The 15,428-nt window shown below is 37.4% G+C and overlaps 2 protein-coding genes across 2 annotated transcripts; one reads left to right on the plus strand and one right to left on the minus strand.

The window, feature by feature from the left end:
* Nucleotides 1-5,745: 5,745 nt before the first annotated feature.
* Nucleotides 5,746-10,689, plus strand: LOC137747496 (uncharacterized). The gene is made up of 12 exons (XM_068487618.2): nt 5,746-6,140; nt 6,247-6,348; nt 6,584-6,664; nt 6,777-6,886; nt 7,040-7,175; nt 7,382-7,480; nt 7,947-8,052; nt 8,180-8,637; nt 8,727-8,900; nt 9,002-9,199; nt 9,474-9,800; nt 10,318-10,689. Exons 1-12 carry the CDS (start codon nt 5,850-5,852, stop codon nt 10,408-10,410), a joined length of 2,175 nt encoding a protein of 724 aa, XP_068343719.2. The 5' UTR covers nt 5,746-5,849; the 3' UTR covers nt 10,411-10,689.
* A 1,001-nt stretch (nt 10,690-11,690) lies between these two features.
* Nucleotides 11,691-14,568, minus strand: LOC137748723 (patatin-like protein 3). The gene is made up of 7 exons (XM_068488899.2): nt 14,384-14,568; nt 14,078-14,259; nt 13,638-13,824; nt 13,347-13,508; nt 12,668-12,973; nt 12,372-12,547; nt 11,691-11,882 (listed from the first exon to the last, which is right to left on the minus strand). The coding sequence occupies exons 1-7, from the start codon at nt 14,504-14,506 to the stop codon at nt 11,825-11,827; spliced, it is 1,194 nt and encodes a 397-aa protein (XP_068345000.2). The 5' UTR covers nt 14,507-14,568; the 3' UTR covers nt 11,691-11,824.
* Nucleotides 14,569-15,428: the final 860 nt, after the last annotated feature.

Consider the following 15,428-nt stretch of genomic DNA (forward strand, 5'->3'; position numbering starts at 1 on the left):
AATTTTGATGAAGTTGATGAAAAATACCATAGCTACATGTTTTGATGAGTTGATGGACCCTAATTGTAGCAATGGTTCTTCTAAGATAACTTATTTTGACAAAATTCTGACGAAGTTAACGAAGATGACTATAGCTACACATTTTGATGAGTTGAGGGACTAATGGTAATGGATTTTTAATTTTTTTTTTTTTGGAATTTTAATAATTAATCTTGCTGTTAAATTGTGATTTGTAGTTAAATATAATGACTAAGGAGCCAAACATTGTTCATATTAATCGGAGAACATTCAGCATAACATCTTCACACGTCTATGTTGAAGATGTAGAAAATTTAGATTCTAGTTCTTTCCACTCAAAACAAAATGTGAGAAGCTCCCAGATTGCACAGAAGGCTATGCTTGTTTCTTGAGTCTTACTCCAATCAAATGCCTTGCGTACAAATTAGTAGGTGTATTAAATCACCAATAGTCTGGACATGAATAGTTCCCGTCCTCAAAACAATGCCAATTTGAATCCCAAACTATAATTTTTCTGTTAGTAATCAGAAATAAACTTAATCGTAGCATGAAAATCTACACATGTTCTTAAGCTCTTAAAAATTTTGATCGATGTTCTTGGCAGAGTAAAAATAATGCCAAACGCAACGCCTGTGGTAGGAGAGTCTTTTTGCTCCTCTTCAACATCATGCGCACAAAATTCCTGTCGGAAACATACCCTTGTTCCTTCATCCTCTTCAAGAGCTCGAGCAAATAGTGAACTATTTCATCATATCTCGGGTGAGACATATCTCCCACTAAGAAAATATGCACCGCTCTCTTGACCAATCACAACATGACATGTCAACATTAGAACAAAGCTCCTAGAATCCAACATCGACCGCAGATGGAAGTCGGAGACTCTCCTCAACTATAAAAGGAGACCATTCTCTCGTCATTAATCCCTAATGTCATTATTGTATTTAAACTCGTCATTAATCCCTAATGTCATTATGCTTGAATCTATGTATTTTGTAAACCCTTCACTATTAATGAGAACTCCTCTACCCCTGGACGTAGCCAAACTTAGGGTGAACCACGTACATACATCTTGTGTTTGCTTCCCTATCTCTATCTCTTTACATTTTATCATCACTAGGTAACCAGAGCAATTAAGTGAAGGTCACAAACTCGACACCTTACGTTGTTCCATAGTTTATCTAATTTTGTGCATCAACATACACTAATTAAGGAGTGAAAGATTTTAGCTGAAACACAGAATAAGCCAACTATAATTGGTATTGCAAATCCAAACACCGGGTTCACAAAGATCCCGTCTTTTAGGAATATGGGTTTCAATAGTGGTGATGCAGGTTCGTCGTCAATCATGTGAAGCATATGAGTCGAGGTCAAAGAAAAGTAGATGAGTCGAGGTCATAGTGAAGCAAATGAGTCGAGGTCATAGCGAAGCAGTTCAGTCAAGGTCAAAGCGAAGCATATGAGTCGAGGTCAAAGTGAAGTAAACGAAACCCAGGTCAAAGCAAAGCTCATATTTTCATCGCCAGTGTCCCAGCGTCTCAGCCGACATTCTCGCCCTCCATATTCCTCCCTCACCCACCACTGGGTTCACAAAGATCCCATCTTTTGGGGATATGAGTTTCAACCGTGGTGATGCAGGTCCGTCATCAATCATGCAAAACAGATGAGTCGAGGTCGAAGCGAAGCAAATGAGTTAAGGTCGAAGTGAAGCAAACAAATCCCAGGTCAAATCAAAGCACGGTATTAGCTAATCCCGTGCTTTTCGGGGGCTCCCGCTAAGACCTTATATCAAAGGTTTTAGTTGGGACGAGTCCTCTTTAGTCTCACTAAACTTAGTCTTGCGGTACAACAAACACATGACTACTTTAATAAGTTGTCTATTTCAGTCTAGTCCAAGTTAGAGAGGGTAAACAAACACACCCTCGGAGAACTAAGTCTTTCTAATCACTTTGATAGATTCTAGTTGATCGCTAATTCTGATGTCTTGGTTCTTTTTGACCGCCTTGTGCTGGTTTAAAAAGTAAAGCTACTATTGTTGTGAAATCCCGTTCCTAGATTTCACTGTTATAATCTACGTATTTGTATTATTGAGATTTTATATTATTATTTTTGGGAATTTATATTAATTTATTTGAATTTAGATTTTAATTAAACTAGTTACGAAGAGTAAAGTTTGGAAATTGATTATTTAAAATCCATAAACAGGGCGACACTAAATATTTTTAGATAGAGTCCAATCTCACGAACAAATGAGGTGAAAACTATCACATCCCGGCCCGGGACGGATCACTTCCCGGGCCCGCTCCACCACCGTAGCATGATATTGTCCGCTTTGGGCTTACTATTCCCTCACGGTTTTGTTTTTAGGAACTCACGAGCAACTTCCCAGTGGGTCACCCATCATGGGATTGCTTTAGCCCCCTTCTCGCTTAACTTCGGAGTTCCTACGGAACCCGAAGCCAATGAGCTCCCAAAAGGCCTCGTGTTAGGTAATGATGAGAATATACATATAAGGATCACTTCCCTGGGTGATGTGGGATGTCACAATCCACCCCCTTAGGGCAAAGGCCTCGTGTTAGGTAATGATGAGAATATACATATAAGGATCACTCCCCTGGGTGAAGTGGGATGTCACAATCCACCCCCCTTAGGGGCCCGACGTCCTCGTCGACACACCACGGCCAGGGTTAGGCTCTGATACCAAATTGTCACATCCCAGTCTGGGGCGGATCACTTCCCAGGCCCGCTCCACCACCGTAGCACGATATTGTCCGCTTTGGGCTTACCATTCCCTTACGGTTTTGTTTTTGGGAACTCACGAGCAACTTCCCAGTGGGTCACCCATCATGGGATTGCTCTAGCCCCCTTCTCGCTTAACTTCGGAGTTCCTACGGAACCCGAAGCCAGTGAGCTCCCAAAAGGCCTCGTGCTAGGTAAGGATGTGAATATACATATAAGGATCACTCCCCTGGGTGATGTGGAATGTCACAAAAACCGCCTGCGAAATGAGATTTTAACGAAGGAGAAATTAATAAACAAGTTTACGAGTATTTTTGTAAATTTAGTTTAGTCCAAGATATTTTGGATGTTTGGCCACGCCCTTTCTTTTTCCTGCTGCGTTTTCTCTCCGAAGAGGGGGAGAGAACTCTTTCTTCCCTCTCTATCTCATTTTTGGTGGGGGGTTGCATAAGGAAAGAAGTCGTCACTTCCCACCACCTCTCCCAAATTCATCTCGTTGTCGATCACCATCACATCTTGCTTTCCTCCATCTTCCAACCCCATCTATCGACTCTACACCCCAGCTTAAATCCAATTGTATAAGTGGAGACACAGGACAACTAGCTAGAACTAAAGGAGGGAGAGAGGATGATAAAGAAGGCAAGGATGAGCAAAGGAAGAAGAGGGTCGAAGAACGTGGGTCTGAATCATGAAATAAACATGGTTTTGTATGTTGTTATCCAATGGGTGGAAAGCCTTGGTAATTAATCTCTGATTCTCTTGATTCCTTGTATGGTCATTTATTTGGATGCTACTATGGGAAGTTAGTCTTATATGCAATTGCTGTATGTGCCAATACCTAAACCCTAGTTGATATAATACTTGAAAGTGATATTTTGTATGACATCAATTATTGGGTGGAGTCAACTACCTGTCATATATTAGCCCTATTTTCCAAGACTAGTATTATGCATATGCTTGTTTTTATTGGAGGTGGATTGTTTGCCTTCTCATTTCCATACTCTTCCCATCCTCTCCTGTTTGTGTGGTCACGGTTAAGCCACGTCAACATTTTATATTCCTATTACCTTTTGTTTTATTATTTCTATAAAAAAATATATATATAAAATGTTGACGTGGCTTAACCGTGACCACACAAACAGGAGGACACGGGAGGGCACGGGAAGTGGGAGGGCAGAGAATCTGGCTCCTTATTTGATACCCATTTACAGTTCCTTTTGGATCAAAGTGATAATTTGTTCATGACATACACTTGATTCAACGGTTACAATTATTATAACTTTTAATGTGACCCCTTATTTGTAGCCGTTGGATCAAATTTTAATGGGCTGGATCAATTGATCCCGAGGCTCAGGATCGTTAGATCCGGAGAGGATTTGGATCCGTCAAATGTAGGTACCACCATTTGCGTAACAGTTTCATGCAGTCTTCGAGTTCCAAGTATCTTTCTAACTTCTTGAGATATTTCCCATCATATTTTGGTCCACTTAGGGCTTTCATTCTCATAATTGGTCCCCTATATTGTCAGCAACGAAAAAGTATAAGTGCGCATATCTGTTATATTAGAAAATGTTCTCTTGTCAGACAATATATCAATCGAAATAAATGCTTTTAAGGAAATGAGATAGACTTGTAGTTTGGATTCAAGGAAAGTCAATATGGTTGCAGGGAAAACTATTACAGGGTGGTTCAGTGGTTGGGAATGAATTCATGTCCGTATTCTATACAGTATATTTTAGATTTAATTCCTGACGTTGATGAATTGCATGATGACGACTAGGGATTGTTTGGTACGTCCCAGCTGCCTCTTGACCTAAGAACCCATTCTTTTCATGTAACATAAAATGTATATACATGTTCTGTAGTACCCAACGCTTGAGGAAAAATACATTATGATTGTTTGGTACGTCCCGGCTGCCTCTTGACCTAAGAACCGATTCTTTTCATGTAATATAATACACACACACACACACACACATATATATATTTATGTATATAATATGAAAAATATAATGCATGCATGGGTGTTTGGGTCAAAAGTTTGGAACTTTACCTATTTATATACATACATGCATTTATAAATATAAGAGGTTCATTTCATACATATCGTCCTCCATAATCCATTGCTGGGTTTAAAATTGATCAAATAATTATGAGGCAGGCACATTCCCTGCGTGATGGAATAAACCCATCAACCATTGATGGTGGAGGACTTAGAGGCATCTCCCTGCAACTATATTTATCTTTGAAAAAAAAAAAAATCATTTGGTTGCTTCACCACGACAATCCATTTAATCATTAATCCAACAATAAAATATTTACATATCAGCATATATTTTATAATTAAGAAATATTTAATAATTCCCAAATAGATTCATGCGTCTAAAATGCTAAATTGGCAACCATTTTTAATATGTACTAATTTTTTTTATTTAATTTGCTATTTTTTTTTCTTTTCGTGAGCGTATTATAAAAAATTTATTTGTAATCACAACTTATTTATAATGTACCCATATATATATATATATATATATATATATATATAATTTACCATTTCATTATATATATTTTCCAGATCAGTAGGGACAAGAATTGTCTGTCCTCCCACTTTCGGTATCCTCTTATTTTGTGTAGTCACGGTTAAATCACGTCAACATTTTTTTTTTTTTTTTTAAAGATAATAAAATAAAAATAAATAGTATTATAAAATATTAACGTGGCTTAACCGTGATTACATAAACAAAAGGTACGAAAAACACTGGAAATAGAAGGTCAGACAATCCTTATCCGATCCGTATCCGCAGACGGTCAAATGTGGGCAGGTCAAATCCGATCAGATGAGATATTTTCCACACCCCAAGACGTCCACGTACAAGTTAGTAAAAAACCTAAATCACCACAGGGTGACAGTAACATTACTCGCACCTCTCTGCCCTCTAATTAACATACACGTGGCAAAACCTATAAAGAAAGACCTCGTGTCCTCCCTTCGATTCAGAGACTATTTTCCCCTCTGCGCCTCCACCTCGCTCTCCCTCTCTAGACATTTTCCTTCCAACCAAACAGTCCAAAATTTTCCCGGAAAATTCCAAAAAATGGACTCGACCTCAATTAACTGGGAAGCTCTAGACGCTCTCGTTATCGATTTCGCCAAATCGGAGAAGCTAGTCGAAGACGATGACTCCGCCTTTACGACGTCGCCGTCCCCTTCCTCTTCCTCTTCCCCCTCCTCTATCTCCTCCTCGTCGTACCACTCGAGATTGATCATTCGTCAGATCAGGCGGTCGCTGGAGGCGGGTCACATTGACGCCGCCATCGGTCTCCTCCGCTCCCACGCCCCTTTCATTCTCGACGATCACAGGCTCCTCTTCCGCTTGCAGAAACAGGTATTCCACCTGTTTGGCTGCCGAGAAAACGCTGGAAAATGTTGTCAATTGCAGTTTCTAGGGTTTTATTTTTCGAATTATTAACTTTTGGCCATTTCTTTTGAAGAGGTTTATTGAGCTGTTGAGGAGAGGAACCGCAGAGGATCGCGACTCTGCAATCAATTGCTTGAGGAATGCTCTTGCTCCGTGTGCCCTCGACGCTTATCCGGTACTTAAAAACTTAGTTCTTTGCGTTGAGCCTCGTAAAATTTGTTGCTTTCGCTAAGCTTGTAAGGGAATTCACTACTAGGAGACGAAATGTTTGCTATAGCTCTATATAATGTTTCTCTCAAAATTGAGCAAATATAGAAACTGGGTTTGTGCTGTTTTACTAAATGTTTGACGCTGGTTGCTTCTGTCGGTTCGATTATGGATTCTTATGGATGGTTTTATTGCAATTTAAGGAAGCATATGAGGAATTCAAGCATGTTCTTCTTGCTTTTATATATGACAAAGAAGACCAATCTTCTCCTGTAGCAACCGAGGTGGGATACTATGTGTATTGTATACGCAGCTACGAATTATTCTTTTTTTTTTTTTCCTCCTATACTATACGTGCAGACTGAGGTAAATGGATGTTTGCTTTATGTTTTTCAGTGGTCTGAAAGGAGGAGGTTTGACATTGCGGGATTAGTTTCCACTGTCTTGAGAGCCTATTTACATGCTTACGATCCGGTCTTCTCGATGACACTGAGATATTTAATAAGGTGTTGCCTCTTTCACTTTGGTTTAGTTGCTTGCAATCAATATTATTATGTTTATTGGGTGTGAGTGAGTGATTGAGTACCTCTTTGTGGGGATGCAGCACAGGCACTAGAATCGTTGTAGTTATCTTTTAAAGTTACCCCTGTCTTATGCAGCATCCACAAGGGCTTTTGTTTTCGTCAAGGAATTTCGTCGCCTATTTCAGATCTTACTCGTAGGTTGCTTCTAGAGGAGCGTGATGCCCCTGCAGCACCCCAGGAGAGCCTGTTTGAAGCACCTCCTTTTGATGAGGTGAGTTTATCTACAATTTGAACATTTTTTCGTAGGTGTTACAGGAGGTAAAAGTAGAATTATCATATGGGTCAGCATCTTAAGGGTGATACATGTATCCACATATATTTTCCCTGTATTCATGTGTTAGAAAATCAATTAATAAAACCATCAATTACACTGCTAAGCATGTCTTTATTGATTTCATTCTTGTATTGGAAAACCAGGTGGACATTCAAGCTCTGGCACATGCTGTAGAGCTCACAAGACAGGGAGCAGTAGATAGTTTAAGATTTTCCAAGGGTGATTTATTTCAGGCGTTTCAGGTTATTAATTGCTTACTGATGTACTTATAATTATAATTACCTCAAATTTGATTTATTTATGTATTACATTCATCAAGTTCATATTTCGTAGGAAAGTGGTGATGTATGGAGGCCTTTTCTTTTGCCATGTAGGTTCATACCTCTTAATTTTTATGCTAGACATACATTGTTACATATAATTAAAAGAACAAGAAGCATACTGTTAGTTGTATGTATGAATGAAAAATGCGTATTTAAGGAGTGGGGACTGATCTGTTTATTATAGGGGTAGAACTGATTTTGGCCTTGTGCACAATGCTTGCATGCTATTGCTTCCCTGAGAGAGTGCACCTAATGATGCCAATGCACATTATCTTCCTACTCATAAATCCTGTAAATCGTTTATAAGGTTGTTTGAAATGTCATATATGGTTGGTTTGAATATTTTGAGTGCGCTAATATTGAAACTTGTGCTTATATACTGCAGAATGAGTTATGTAGAATGAGATTTGATGTTACCATGCTCGATGAGCTGGTTCGTGAGTATTGCATTTACAGGGGCATTGTGGATTCTGGTTTTGCAACTTCTGATGGTGAAACTTATGAACTTTTTTCTCTCATCCTTATCTTCTAATGTTTTGTTGAGTGAGTGTGTGCGCTTGTTTTTATCATTTTAACTTGTCAGACTCTGACTACTACTGAACTACCTATCCAACGTAGTGTCTGGGGTGCAAAGCCTTTCCAAATCCTTGAAAGTTGATCAACCGGTGATTGGGCATTCTCCGTCAAGAGACTGTTCTCATGAGGTGGATTATGGTGCCAGCAAACATTCTGATGGTGAGATTTCCGTGAGTAATGATAACCTAGGTGGTTCCCCTGGAAAGAGTTCTGATGCGACTAGCATGCAAGGAATGGATATTGAAATGCGTTATGTTTGTGAGCCATCAAGCAATAATGAAGATTGTAGCACCAGTGGATCACATCAGCCTGATAAACTGAGAGTTTCACAAAGAAGACCCAGTGCACCTGTGGAAAGAAGTAAACGCAAGCGATGGAGGGGAAGACAAGATGATCTTGATTTTACTTCTGGCATTTCCTGTAATGAGATGAGTAAAGACTCTAAACAGCTTAGCACAACTGACCTGGTTTCCAATACGTATTCATCAAGGGAACATCAGGTTCTGTATTGTTCGAATTACTTATTATGTAGCAGCGGTAGTAATGGTTAGTGTATTGGTTGTGATTTGACAATGTTGTTGCTTTGCAGGCTTCAGAATGCTTAAGTTTAGGCGTTAACAGTTTGGACGATAAATATGAGATTCTGCTTGGGATGAAGGAACTAGCTAGCAAAGGAATGGCTGCGGAGGTTGTGGAAGAAGTTAATTCTATGGACCCAAATTTTTTTGTACAAAATCCTGTTTTGCTCTTCCAACTTAAGCAGGTACTTAGCTCATGTATTATAAATAGCTGTGTTGAAGTAATGGTTGTAAATCATACAGTATTATACAAAACTTTACATTCTGATATTTTCACCAACTGTAGGTTGAATTCCTTAAGCTTGTAAGCTCTGGCGATCATTCTAGTGCTTTGAAGGTTGCATGCTGTCATTTAGGTCCTTTAGCTGCAAGTGATCCTGCTTTACTGAAACCCTTGAAGGAGACTTTGTTAGCACTGCTCCAACCTAGTGAAGATGCACTTGGGAAAGGCTTGCCCTTGCATGCTCTTGCAACTTCACTCCAGGTATGCCATGACTTGGTGTCATAATTCACGTTAATAGGAACTGCAGATGCTTTATATTTATCAATCATTTCAGTTCTTGTTTTTATCCTTTATTCTGTACTCAAAAAAGAGCTTTAAGGTTGCAAATAGTGCTCGCTGTTGAACTTCGTTTCTTCTAGGTTTATAAGATAACTACCATGAAATTGTTTTGGTCTCTGGATATAGTCTTCAATGTAATTTATACAATGTACCATGCCATAAGTAAGAAGTAAACATTTGCTTCTGTCTGGGATAGGTTGCAATTGGGAGGAGGCTTGGCATTGATGAGCCGCAGCTTATGAAAATAATGAGAGCAACTGTTCACACACATAATGAGTGGTTTAAACTTCAAATGTGCAAAGACCACTTTGAAAGTCTATTAAAGATTGATTCCTTGAAAGAAGTTAATACTCCTTCGCTAGCTGCCGCCGCTGCATCGAAGTCAAATGCAGATAGTTGCTCTAATGGGTCTTCCCAAGTTACAGTATCTTCAAGCACCAGGATGGTGGAAGATGGTAGCAGCCTGACTCAAGTGTCATCTAGAGATGTTGTGTGTGATGAAAATGCAATACTAAAAGTAATGGTGAGTTTTATGAACTGAACGTACACATCTATATAGTTCTAAATTGTTGCATGTGGAAGCATATTCAATTTTATACGTAGTGAATTTTCCCTTTTGACGAACGTGACAGTTTCATTTCCTTGGGCTCATCAATGATTAAGCATCTATAGATATCTATCTGTTGCACGTTGTTGTCACTACCGTGTTCAGTCAGCCGTATGGCTAAGATTTCTTATAAGGGAGGTTTAACAAAACACTTATGGTACTGTTCACTTTTAACGAAAAACCACATTTATACCTTTTCCTGGTACTATTCACTATACCTTTAAAAAGGGCTTTTCATTAGAAAGGAAGTTTTTTTGAACTTTTCGTTAGTTTTCCTTTCTTATAATCCAATCCCACTATTTGCACTTGCGTAAATATACTTTTGACTGCGACTAGACTATAATATTCGTCTCTTTTAATATAAACCACATCTTCTAAGTTCAAACACCGGTTGGTTCACTTAAACAAATCATACTGTTGTGGATGGTTGCAGGAATTTCTAGCTTTGCCCAGGGCTGATGCTATCCATCTTCTTGCACAGTACAACGGAAATGCGGAGACAGTCATACAGCAGATATTCGCTTAGTTTGTATTGTAGCCGGTTTTGTAGCTATGTATAATTGAATTTTGCTTATTATTTAATTCAATTTATGCATAAAGAGTTTCCAATTTAGGCAGACAAACAGACGCGTAGTTGAAACAGATGTAAGGATACGGTAGAGTTTCTTGTTTACACTTACACTGGCTGTTGTTGTACATTATCATCGTATGGTGATTTATGTCTGAAAAAAGCAGCCATTAATAAAACATTGCTGGTTATTCTAAAGAGGAATAAAGTGCTTGTTGGATGGTTGGATTGATTTTAGTTCCTGGAATTCTCTCTCTCTCTCTCTCTATTTTTTTGTTTGTAAGCTTTGAGGTACGTCGATACGCGGGAAAAGGTTTGATTTTGGGATTTTCTATGGCGCCATTGTGTATCGGATGCTCCGAAAATTTTGACCGTTAGATCTATTGATAAAATGGTCAAAAACTGAGATCTAATCGTGAAAATGCCTAGAGTATCCTATGGTTCAGGCCACCAAAGAATATTCGCTTGTTTATGTTCTGCTGGAAAAAGATAAATATTATGAAATTTCATTCAAACAAAAGGCTAAAATACAATTAGCTTCCATCCAGCTTGAAGAACGAAGACACAGTTGGAGCCTCACCCCTTGTTTGTGTAATAGAGGCTGCTGTGGATGATTATTATTCTAAGCCCCACTTTGACATGTCTTTTTTTTTTTTAACCGTTTTATTTTGAAGTTAAGCAGCAAAAAAGTGATTGGTAAAAATAAAATATACTACTTATTTTAAAAGCAATGGCCTCCTGCTTGTAGGTTGCGTTTAAAAGTTGTTTTAACAAAAATAGGAGTTCAGTCTTTTAATGAATATTTTTAATTTTTATAATACACTCATTAATTTTAAAATATGACATTAATTATCATTTTAGACACATTTTATCCTTGGGGAACAAAGTGACCACCACTACCTACCCTAACCTCTTCCACCGCCATGGCCATTACCATCACCAGTGTTGCCACCACCACAACCGCGCCACCACCACGTTCCCCCCCCCCCCCAACACACACACACACAATTGCACCACCACCACAACCATACCCAACCCACACCTCTTCTTACCGGAACCACCACCACCACCGTCACAAACATTGTCTTCGCCACTGTTGTTGTCGTCATCGCTCACACTTCCATGTCCATTTTATTCATTATATACAATTATAGCACTTTTAGTTTAAAATTTACTAAATTCTTTTACATTGTTTTTCATACTTACATTACTTTTAAAAATAATTATTAAATGCTCAACTGCTTTATTTTTCAATTAATTATTTTTAAAATACAACAAAAGTAATTTAAGAAAGAAAAAATTACAGCAATCCCAAATTGAACCTAAATTTGCAATTTATTTTTTTTAAATGATTCTATACAAAATATACAATTTACTGTGATGATTTTGACTCCCGAAGCTTCTTTTCATCCGACAGTAACTTTGCAAACCTACAAGCACGCAGACGATGATGACGAGTCCATGACTAAAAAATTCAGTAAAATAGCAGACACCTAAAAGTGATTCTCTCTTTTTTTCTGGTTTCTCTGCACTTATCTTTACTTGTAGTTATCGAATTAAATAAATCAAACCGAATTAATGATCATGAATGTGTAAGAAAAAAATATGTGAAAATCACTTCTTTCAATAAAATTAGTGAGAAATACTTTAAGGATCAAACTATGAAAAATACTCGTAGTGTAATTAATGATAGTACATTTCAAGGGATTCTCTTTACTTCAATGCTACAAGTATTTTAGCCGTTAGATTTAATTTTTCACAAATGTTAGCTCTTCTATTTTCAATCACAGTCAGTCATTATACCACTCAGTGCTACCGACCATTGAAGAAAAATAACAGTGATCAAATGTTTTCTATTGTAAAATAAAATTTTGAAAGGGGTTATTTGCAAACAATCCCAATGTTAAATTTGTGGTTACCTCTGAAGTGCTTCTTCATTTGCGCCCTCATCTTCAACTGGTTCATAGAGACAAGTATCCAAATTCACGCGACAAACTGGTTTCTTGAGTAATTTGTTTCCCACTTCCACTAGATTTTCTAAGTTTTCCCGTGTAGCTTTATCAACTGAAGCTACATCTCCCTCTAGTGTGTCCTCCTATTTACCCAATATTCAACAACAAATTACACTGTAAATCATTTATATATATAATTATAGGCTCGTTTGATACCATTTCGTTTTTCGTTTTTCGTTTTTAATCAGATATTTCAAACTTACGTCAATTCTGAGGTAGTTCTGTTCGGAACGGAGAGCTTGGAAAACCGCAGAGTTATGGTAATCAACCATATCGCAAGTTGCTTCATCAAAGCAATCCAACAAAGGAGTTGACCCATTAGTGTACAACCAGCTTATAACATTCCATTTTGAAGCTTTCTTGGCATTGTATTTGAGTTCACTCCTGTCCGAACCCGTTCCCAGTGAAATCAGTAGGAAACGATCATACAAGTCCTTTGGCTCAATCTCCAAGTAATCTTGATTCTGGCTCGTAATTTGTTTTATCACTTCACTAATGGCAATCAATGACTGCAATTATATGTAAAGGCAAGCAACACAAATAATTTTATCAACAATGCAACACTCGCCAAATTTGAATAACAACTTATCAAGCGTCAAAACATACATGACTATATATCTCTTTCTAGTTCGATAATATTCTCTTATCATATTTAAATTGCTAAAATAAAGTTTGTATTGTTAGATTGTGAATCTAACCTATATACAAACAAAATTAATTTGAAAAAGTGTCCATTCCATATGCTTAATATTGTTAGACAGCGTGACAACGGAACACCACTCTTACTTAAGTTGCATTGGTTATAATAGATGTAGATCAAATTAGGGATTTTTCTTATCATGCAAACTTTACATTCTGCAAATTATTGTGCAAGAGCATCACCGGATTATTCGCGGCTATGCCACCATCGATGAGGTTGAACTCTTTGGATTCTCCTTGTTGATCCTTGTTCTCAAAATAGTATGCAGGAAGGTAAGTTGGTGCTGCTGAGGTACCAATGCAAATGTCTGAAAGTCTAGCATTCAGCACTGGACGACTTGACACCTTGATCATGAGAATAGCACTTAGCTTACTAATGATTAGTTGGCTCATGAAATTGTTGAATTCTCATATAATTAATTAGTTAATATATATATATGTATGTATGTATGTATGTATATTGAGTAAATCAACCTGATAAGACGAAAATATGACAGGCAGAAGTATCTTGATGTCAAAAGTTGGGACAACCAGGTTCGTCAAGGTTTGGTCCAACCTTTTGTCTCCTATTATCTCTCTTACAAGCTTGTGCAAATACTTTCCATCATACTTTGGTCCTGTTAGAGCTTTCACTAGATCTTTAACTGTGGCACAAAGTCCACTAGTTCATGAGAAGCCAAGAGCAAAAAAAGAGCGTTAATTAATTAACTTTTGTTAGCATGAATACTATAACATGTGTCTAGCTAAAATTGTTCCTCCGTAATAATGTTATTTTGCTCGATCTATGTTGTCAGCATGTCAAATATAATCAATTTGATCAACCGTTCAGACTGACAATTTAGCAACATAAACATTTTCGTTGATAAACACGTACAAGATACATTTTCCAATGTTATTAATTTTAACGATATTACCTTGATTGTGGGAAAATTTTAGGGCAGTGGGAATGGTAAAATGGGACAATGTCTTTTGCAGCGAATAATGGTCTGTTGTTTTCGTTTGGAGCTACTAACATGGTCGCAATTAGACCGCCTGTACTTGTCCCAGAAATGACGTCAAAATAATCTGCAAGCCTTGCATCTTCACCATCTAGTTTCTACGTAATAATAATTAATACCATTCCATAAGCAATGTAGTTATGTAAAAGTTTTTATATCTAAAATGAAAGTGCTACCGAACGAGCCTTTAGATTAGAGTGCGGAATATTCTTAATTTGTTACCTGAAGTTCAGATTCAAGGTAAGTGAGAAGAACACCAGGGATGATCCCTCTAATTCCTCCCCCGTCTATACTGAGAATCGTTACGAGGTTTCCATATCTTGGGGTTGAGCTTCTTTTCTCCATTTGTTGATGAAACAGAAAATATTTGGTAGGAGTTTTGTTGATGCTATAGAAGTAGAGACAATGGTTGGAGATAGATCAATATATATATCAAGATTTGCTTGCTAGTACTTGTTGCAAATTTAATTTAATTTAAATCAAATGACTAATTATGAAGAAAATTTTGATCAAATTCAAACGGAAATGATACAATCTTTGCCCAAGATATTAAATTGTCTTTTAATAAAAAGACAGATTTTCCAAATGGTCACTTCCACTTCTATGGATAGGCTCCTTTTTGTTGACCCACGAGTCAAAATTTGTTTTCATATCTAATTACTTGACGAGGAAGAAAACTGAACAAATTCACCAAAACATAAAGTAAGCCATGTCATTTGTTTTCTTACTTTTGTTCTTAAGCCTAAAACCACATGGATTTCAATTAAATTGACAAATAATAAGTATTAAAAATTATTTCAGTTTTGGGAGAGTCCTCGAAACCTAAGCCATGTGGATTCAGAACCGGCAGTTGCACGGCAAATATTGCATATTAAGTTAGTAGAATCAATGTTCTAAAAATTTCCGCTTAGGCGCTAGGCGACTAGTTACCGCTCCGATTAATCTCTAGGTGTTTGAAAGTTATGAAATGACCCTAAAACTACTTAAGCACCCGCCTAGACCGCCTAGGCGCCCGCTTAGCCCTCCAGACCAATCTAGACACCTGCTTAGGTCGCTTTACTTAAACAGAAAATAGATAACTTTCATTTACCTTTTATCTTTTTTCATAAAAGAGATTTGTTAAATACTTAGATGAACACACATTATATGCTTATTCTCCATGGTTTAATTATGTTCTAATACATTATAATCTATATGTCATTCTATTTTGTAGTTTATGTATCTCAATAAAATTATGTATTTTTTAAATATAAACAAGCACTTATTT

The sequence above is a fragment of the Pyrus communis genome, chromosome 2, assembly GCF_041283825.1.
Source record: "Pyrus communis isolate YQ-2024b chromosome 2, ASM4128382v1, whole genome shotgun sequence".
NCBI classification, from domain to species: Eukaryota; Viridiplantae; Streptophyta; class Magnoliopsida; order Rosales; family Rosaceae; genus Pyrus; species Pyrus communis.

Coding starts and splice junctions, on each gene's coding strand:
- LOC137747496 (XM_068487618.2), top strand. CDS start 5,850: ATGGACTCGACCTCAATTAACTGGGAAGCTCTAGACGCTCTCGTTATC. Junction 6,665..6,776: donor CTTCTCCTGTAGCAACCGAG/GTGGGATACTAT, acceptor TATGTTTTTCAG/TGGTCTGAAAGGAGGAGGTT. Junction 6,887..7,039: donor ACACTGAGATATTTAATAAG/GTGTTGCCTCTT, acceptor TGTCTTATGCAG/CATCCACAAGGGCTTTTGTT.
- LOC137748723 (XM_068488899.2), bottom strand. CDS start 14,506: ATGGAGAAAAGAAGCTCAACCCCAAGATATGGAAACCTCGTAACGATT. Junction 14,260..14,383: donor ACCTTGAATCTGAACTTCAG/GTAACAAATTAA, acceptor ATTATTACGTAG/AAACTAGATGGTGAAGATGC. Junction 13,825..14,077: donor AAAATTTTCCCACAATCAAG/GTAATATCGTTA, acceptor CTCATGAACTAG/TGGACTTTGTGCCACAGTTA.